This window comes from Acomys minous (assembly GCF_964271855.1).
Source record: "Acomys minous genome assembly, chromosome: 3".
Classification (NCBI taxonomy): domain Eukaryota; kingdom Metazoa; phylum Chordata; class Mammalia; order Rodentia; family Muridae; genus Acomys; species Acomys minous.
Genome location: NC_140485.1, coordinates 130,768,104 through 130,775,851, shown reverse-complemented (window position 1 = coordinate 130,775,851; position 7,748 = coordinate 130,768,104). Strand labels below are relative to the sequence as shown.

At 50.5% G+C, this 7,748-nt stretch overlaps 1 protein-coding gene across 2 annotated transcripts; it reads right to left on the bottom strand.

Moving 5' to 3' along the window:
• On the bottom strand, positions 1 to 6,660 carry LOC311594252 (UL16-binding protein 6-like). 2 transcript variants are annotated; one of them, XM_084775842.1, is made up of 6 exons: positions 6,563 to 6,660; positions 6,195 to 6,352; positions 2,740 to 2,952; positions 2,131 to 2,406; positions 1,403 to 1,534; positions 1 to 313 (listed from the first exon to the last, which is right to left on the bottom strand). In XM_084775842.1, exons 2-5 carry the CDS (start codon positions 6,265 to 6,267, stop codon positions 1,425 to 1,427), a joined length of 672 nt encoding a protein of 223 aa, XP_084631968.1. In that variant the 5' UTR covers positions 6,268 to 6,352; positions 6,563 to 6,660; the 3' UTR covers positions 1 to 313; positions 1,403 to 1,424. The 2 variants fall into 2 exon arrangements, with proteins under 2 accessions (XP_084631968.1, XP_084631967.1); XM_084775841.1 differs by having other exon boundaries at positions 6,195 to 6,300.
• Between the last annotated feature and the right edge of the window lie 1,088 nt (positions 6,661 to 7,748).

Here is a 7,748-nt window from a genome sequence, read left to right as displayed (position 1 = left end):
CTAACATAGATACTGATAAGTTGTATACACAGGAGTGAGAACTTCACACTTCCACTAAGGAGATCCGCTTATCCTGTTTCCTGTCCTTGGCATGGGTACAAACTACTTCAAGTTCAATGTTAAGGGCAAATTCCCCCCAGGGAGCACCAAGACAGAAGGCACAAGGAGGAAAGAAGACAAAGTGACTAGTATAGAGTGAAAGAACATCAAATCTTGGGCCAACAACAGGATGATTTGTCTGGTTGAGGATGACGAAAAGGCAGAGTGGCTGCACCAGATGAATTCTCACCACCATCTCTGGAGCATCTTCAACCTACAGCAAGGGAACACATCTTTTGTAGGGTTTGAAGACAGCCTGGGCCAGTTCTCCTGGGTGACCTGTACCAGTCTTCAGCACCCCAGCCACCCTCCCCGAGGGTCACTCATTCCCCTCCTCACACCACCCCTGACCTCACATCCTGCAGCATCTACTGTCTTCCTCCCTCCTTCCCCTGTTCCAGAGTCAGCCCCAGGCCCTGCTGCAGAGCATGGAGTTCAGGAGAAAGCAGTGATGACTAGCTGTGCTCCCTGACTCAGGGCCTGATGGGAGGAGCCAAAGGAGCTAGGAGGAGCCCTGTCCAGAGAGGGGCCTGGGTCCTCACTGTCCAGGTCCCGAGTGGGATTCCGGACATCTCTTTCCCCTTCATTCTAAATCTCTCACTGTCTGAGTGTGGCACACGCAGCTGTGGCTGTGGCTGTCCCTGCCTCACCTTGTCCCTCTGTGCAGTCCAGATGGGAGCAGTGGACTCTAGCAGCAGCTCTGTGCCACCGGGCTCCAGTGGGAATGCTACTCCATCTGCTGCTGCTGCTGCTGCTTCCTTTGTTTCTGGTTTACATGTGTGAGTGCTCACCCGCACTTCTGTAAGTGCACTGTGTGAATGCCTGCTGTCCATGGAAAAGAAGGGGCTGGATCCCCTGGACATGGAGCTGTCGATGCTTGCGAGCTGCGAGTGGATGCTGGGCATGGACCCTGGCCTAACGCAGGAGCAACAAACGGTCCTGCCACTGGGCTGTCCCATTTTCACCTTCCTTATCTTTGTCTGTGGGATGGAATCCTCTCCCCTCTACATAGTAAGAGGAACTACCATGTTCTTCTCTTGTGTCCCTGCTGTTCCCACATCTGCAGCCCGGGAAACTCCTGATTAGGAACCTGCGCTGACCAGGCACCTGCTGTGCTCCCTTCTCAAACCCACTTGTCTGTGCCAAGATTTCTCTCCTGTCAGTCAAGGCTGAGCATGCAAAGCCATTGCCTCCTTTGTGAATAAGATGCTGCAGCTGAGGGTCAAGAGCAGGTCTCCTCAAAACCCTTCCTGTTTCCTCACTCCCCACCCATGCCTCCCTGACCGCACTCCCAACACTGAACCTGTTTTGGTTGATGATTCTCCTCAGAAAAATAGGAGAAGGAAGCAGGGGAGGATCAGCAGCAGGACAGACATGTTCAGCTTGGTGGCCGCGGAAGAAAGCAGGCCCGCATCTGCAGTAGTGGGCTGCGAGGCTGAAGTGGAAACACAAGTTGGGTCTTTGACCAGACCTCAAATCTGAGGAACTCTCACCTTAGATTCTGGGTCCTCGCGTAATTCAGAAGCACATAGATTTCCACCCGCTCTGCTATGAACAACTATTTGTAAGGGTCCTGAGGAGGAAGGGAGTGAGGATGTCCTGTTCCCCAAAAGAGTCATGGAGCTATGGTAGGGGAGGCAGCGTGATGATGGGACCTCATCTTTCCTGCTGGCAGGAGAGGAGCTGACATGGGAGGTCATGGCAGGGAAGAAGAAGGAGCTTGGTGAGAAGAAAGGGGACAGTGATTCTAGAATGAGGACAGGCCAGGAAATAGAAGGATGCCCAGAGTGTGACACCCAGAGAGAACCACGGGGAGTGACCAGTGTAAACACAGTTAATGAGATAGGAGATGGGGAGAAAGGAGATGACTGATGGGGACAATGGCCACTAATGTGAGACTCATGGTGATAAAATCTGCCCCCCCACACCACACACACACACACACACACACACACACACACACACACACACACACATAAACACACACACACCTCATCTTCACAGAAAGGTTCCTCTCCTCTTCCCAGTTACCTGTAGGCTCCAAATTTTCTTCCCAGTACAACTTGGCCTCCTCAAACCAGCTCTTGCATTCACCCTGCGACATCCGGTTTAGCAAGAAAATTACTTCCTTGATTCTCTCTAATGTCTCTCTTGTCAAGTTGGATCCAGAATCCACTTTACTCTCCCAATCAGTATTTGAGCCAACGTGGAACATTTTGGGCCCGTTGAGGCTAAAGTCCCAGGATCCCGTGAAATGTCCATTTCCTTCACAACCGCAACATATCGTGGCCTGCAGAGTGAGGGGCTCTGTGCCCATTGGAAAGAGATCAGTCTCTGGCCTTGATGCATCCTGTTTGCCTACCTGCCCCTTTCCATCCTCTGACCTCACCCTACCCACCACAATTTGTTCTTGCAAATAAACATCTTATGTGGGATAACTTTTTTCCTCCTTCATGAAAACACTGAATGTCCCTAACCTGCCTGTCACAAATCTTGTTCTTTCCTTCAGGGGATCATCTGATATGTTCTTTTACTTATTTTGTAGCAATGGGGGGGGGTGAACCTAGGGCCTCATGCATGCTAGGCAAGCACAAAACCACTGAGCTACACCCCCGCCCTGTGGGGCCATTGGAAACTTACCTCGGATTGAATTAGTCTCCTTCCGTATTTCATACAGCACCTGTTTTAAGAGGTAATCTTCGTCTTTCAAAGTTTTAACCTTTTTCTCACAGAATTGTGAGACATCCAGTCTGTTCCACACAGGACATTCGTTCAGTTGACCTTGGACTTTGGACCACCATGGTCCAGATCCTGACCTGCCAATAGCAATGCTGCAGCAAAGAGAGGCACCAGCTGTGAAGGAAACATGCATTGAGGTTAGGCATAGTTCAAGGGACCCACAGACCATCTCTACCTGTGCCACCAAGAAAGTCCTTCTGGAAGGCTGGCTTAAAAACAAAACAAAACAAAAATCTATGTCTGAGCCCCCAATGGACAGAGCAAGCTTCACTTATTCCCTCTTGCTTGAAGATGCAGATCAAGCTGTGGCCCAACCCCTCCTCTCCATCAGGACAATTCTCTAATCTATTATCGCATCATCTTCCTGGCGATAGGCCCTGTTGGTTGTATCAGGCGACATTCTGGATTTATCCATCCTGGGTGATTTCGTGAAGCTGCCCATGGAGACTTTTGTGGGGACAGGATGGTGTGTGAGACTGCTGGGTCACTGTGGAGAAGGGTGAGGAGGAAATAAAGGGTTGTATTGATGGCACCCCTCCCTCAGATCCCTTTTCCTAGTGAGCTTTCACTGTCAATTTGATACAGCCTAGAGTCGCCTAAGCAGAGAGTCTCTACTCAGGGACAGCATTGATTGTTAGTGGTGTAGGAATACCCAGCCTACTGTGGGCATTACCATTCCCTAGGCAGGTGGTCCCTGGGTGGAAATGAAATCTAGCTATGCCTGAGCTAGTGATCCAGACAGCAAGTAGGATCCTCTATGCTTCTTGCTAAGCCTCTCTGGCTGCAAAGGGAGTTACTTCCTTATAGGTAGTAGTGGGTAGAAACTGTATTCCCCATGTGGAATCTCACTAAATATGGTACAGAAAAATACCACCAGGTGGAGAGGTTAGGAGTCAAAAGCATCAAGGTCAGTGGTCCATTGATGAATAAGGGGACACATCCTGAATCCTGACTGCTTAAGTCGGGAGGGTTATGGTAAATGGAACAAAAAGATCCTGAATACAGACAGATGTGGCTAGCCAGCCCAGATGTGGCTGCATTTTTAATAATTGAAGACAAAGCAAATGATCAAGAAACTGAAATCTGCCGACACAGGGCTCCTGTGTCCATTCTTTAAAACTGAACCACTGGGGCTAGAGAGGTGGCACAGCAGGTTAAGGGCACTTGTGGCTCTTGCAGAAGATCCAAGATTGATTCTCAGCAACAAAGCTTGGCAGCTCACCACTGCCTGTAACTGTAGTTGCGAAAGGATCAAACGCCATCTTTTAGCCTCCGAGAGTACCAAGTACAGACATGGTGCAGGTATGCACCTGCGGTCAAAACACTCATATGCATATAATAAATCAACAGGCCCTTTAAACTGAACCACTTCAAAGCCAGACCCAGGTTGCCTTCCTAGGAGAGCAGATCAGGTCCCAGCCAGAAAGGACCACTCACCTTTGCATCCAGTACAGCCCAATCTGTAGTGCTTTGTCACCGCCCTGTCACTCAGGGATGAAGCCCTAGATGCCACTGAGAATGCCTAGTGTGGTGTTTTGGATGACCCCGTCTGCTCTAGAGTAAGACATTTGAGTCTGGCCCCCAGTTGGTGGCAGCTGTTTGGACAGTTTTAGGAAGTGTGGCCTTGCTGAAGGAAGTATGACAGTAGAGGTGTGGTTTTTAAAAGCCATTCCCCTTTCTTCATCTTTGGACCTTGCTTGAGGTTTAAGATGTGGGCTCTCAGCTGGACATGGTATCCTATGCCTCTAAGTCCCATCACATAGGAGGCAGAGACTGGTGGATCTTTATGAGTCTGAGGTCAACCTGTTCTACATAGAGTTCCATGACAACAAAAACTACACAGTGAGACCCTATCTCAAAAAACAAAAACAAAAACAAAAAAACCAGAAAACGAACAAACAAAACAAAACAAAAAAGAGATAAGTTCCTAGCTTGCTGCTCCAGCCACCATACCTGCCTTGTTCCATGCTTCCCTGATTAGAGGTGAGGGACTCTGTTCCCTCTGAAACAAAAGTTCCCCCACAGCTTTTTTTCTGCATGTTGCTGTAGTTGTGGTATTTTATCACAGCAATAGGAGAGCAAGTAATGCCCACTGTCACAGAAATATTGAAGTGTTTGCCTGTCAGACAGTCTCAGTTATACCTGCTCAACTCTGCTCTTGTAGCTTGAAAGAGTCAGAGACAGTTTCTCTATAAAGAGCAAGACCAGACCTGCATCTAGGGCTCTAAGACACAGGACAATCAGTCAGCCTGAGGCTTCAGTGCTAGGAAATGGCCCTGGGTGGAGTTCATAGCAGTTCCTTGGGTAGAAGCCAGCCTGGACCACCTGCAGCAGGGAAAATGGATTCTGTTTCAAGGTGGCTCCTGACATAGTACTGGGCCCTGGGAGAGAGTGACCTCAGGACCTAGGCTATCAGAAAGGGCATCAGGCCTCAGGGAGACTCATGAGGTGAGCACTTTCCCTCTAGGTGGTTAGGTGGACAGGCCACAGTCAGACAAGACATCCTGAAGTGACACATTGCTGCAGGGTCACAGCAAATCACTGTGTGCTGAGAGCTGCCTAGCAGGGAGAGACAAGACTCTTGTCTGACAGAGCATCTCCTGTTCTCAGGAGAGTAGTGGAAATCTTATCTCATCTAGAGGAAGTGCCTGGGGTCTCTTCTCAAGTCAGCTACCACTTCTTCCTCAGCAAGTACCTCAGGCTTCAAGGGGTGTCCCCTATGTTCCTTGGGACCCAAGGAATCCCCTGGACAGCAATAGATTGAACAAGGGCCTTAAATACAGGCCCCCTCCTGTTGTCACAGGAAGCACAGAGGTCACTGCCACTTGGGAAACCTCTCTCTCTCTCTCTCTCTCTCTCTCTCTCTCTCTCTCTCTCTCTCTCTCTCTCTCTCCCCCTCCCTCCCTCCCCACCACCACCCATTTCTCTCTCTCCCCTCCCCCTTTCTATATAAATACCAACTATGTTGCGGCCTGTTTTTATTCATTACTATATAACTCAGGGGAGCGGCCTGAGACTCCCCCTTGGAGGGCTCCACGCTGCAGCCATCACACCAGGTGCTGGTGAACAGGTTTAGGCTTCCAGGTGGGACTGAGGGTTTCACTAGCTACTCCTTTCTGCTCCTTGCCCTCCTCATTTTCGTAGCCATTTTCTGCTCCGTCCATGGAAACCTTCCCCCTAACTTTGTCTAGGCACTGAAGAGGTTGGGGAAGAGCAGAGTGAGGGCCAGGGCGCCCAGACTTAAGTCCCAGTAACAGAGAAGAGGAGAAGCCTGGGAGCTCCCGGTGAGCAATACCGCGACCTCTGAGACTAGTAGGCGGCGCCCTCCGGAGTAAACTTACATCCCAGTAACTCACCAGCCCGCAGCATGGTGCACAGAAAGCTCAGTGAGACCAAAAGATTCGGCCTCAGGGAAAGAGCCTTTGCCATAGCTCTTCCGACAGATGTGATTGATTTCCGGAGCTGTGGAGAGAATCGCGGAGTCCTCTGTACCGCCTACAAAGGAGCCCGAGAACTGCGAAAAGTTCCGGGCGCCTGGAAGGTGAATTCAAGCCGCTAGGAAGGATCCCCCTGTGCCCGGTGACTCTGGCCCTCCCCCGGAACCATGGTCTCCCTCGGGAACCACGGTCTCCCTCAACCTCCGTGGAGGGACGAGCTAAGAACTGAATAGTGAGGACTATATTGTCCAGAGCCCCCACACCCCGGGTCCCTTCATCTCACTCACCAGCAGCTGCACCTACTGGCCCACGCACGCCGAGCTTGTATCCTGGTCTGAGTCTGTTTCTTGTCAAACCCACTAGTCCTGGGTGCTGCTGTGCCGTAGACACACCTCACCGGAACTCTTCCTCCGCCACAGAATAGCAGCTCCACCCCTGCCTTCCGCCGCGGCGGGCCGCGGCCGGCCACCGGCCGGCTCGGGGCGGGCCAGCCGCTTAGAAGCCAGCGAGGCACACAACCTTGGCCAAGCCAGGGCGCACGGGACACAGGAATGCAGGAACAAAATTGATGCCATGTTCTATACATAAAGTATATTCTACATTTAATGCTGTAGTCTGAGAGTTTGTCCTCCAGGTGATCCCACTCCTTCCTGCGTTTCGGGATTGATCGCCCACTGCAACAAAATGGGCTTGCCAGCACTCTCCAGAAACTCCACCGGAACAATTTAAATACAATTACCACCCAATGATTCCCTGAGATAAAACAACTTCCCTGGAGATTCACCCTCCTGGACCCAATCTGCTTGAAGGTCTACATTCACGACCTGAGACTCACGACCCCCGCTTATGGTTTTTTTCCTTACTTCCCTGCGACCCCAACCCCTAATTACAGTTTTTCCTTATAAACCCTTGAAGCTCCGGTATCATTCTCCTATCCTGCTGCGTCAGGAAGGACAGTGATCCGAAGCTCTGAGCCGGTAATACAAGATCCTGCGTGTATTGCATCAGTATCAGGTCTTGGTGGGTTTTTTTTTGCGGGGGGGGGGGCGGGAATGTCTCTGGATCTGGGTAATCTAGGCATAACAGGAACACAGGTGAGGGTGTGGTAAACGCGGTCTGAGACAGTGGCTCTCCACACCCCAACCAGAACCAGAAGCAGGGCAGCTCTGTGGCGCAGAGGAAGAAGGGTTCCAAAGCAGGGATGGTGTCAGGATCACAGGGGAGCCTGTCCCCTCACTGAGTCCGCTCTCTAGTTCCCTCCCACCTTTGCTATTCTTCTGGCAGTTGGCAAGGAAGGGGGAAGGGGAGGTGTGTCCTCTGGTCGCAGTTTTAATCCTTTAACCCAAAATTATGTACAGATTACAAACAATGGTAATACTAACATTTAAATTGTCTCACTTACAAATTCTTTTTACTTTCTTTTTTTGTTTTTTGTTTGTTTGTCTGTTTGTTTTTCGAGACAGTGTTTCTCCG

What these genes read in the sequence shown, in the direction of transcription:
- LOC311594252 (XM_084775842.1), bottom strand. Translation starts at nt 6,267, where the DNA reads ATGGCAAAGGCTCTTTCCCTGAGGCCGAATCTTTTGGTCTCACTGAGC. An exon ending in GTGCACCATGCTGCGGGCTG is followed by an intron (nt 2,953 to 6,194) that starts GTGAGTTACTGG and finishes TTTCCTTCACAG; the next exon opens with CTGGTGCCTCTCTTTGCTGC. An exon ending in GGAGACTAATTCAATCCGAG is followed by an intron (nt 2,407 to 2,739) that starts GTAAGTTTCCAA and finishes CAATGGGCACAG; the next exon opens with AGCCCCTCACTCTGCAGGCC.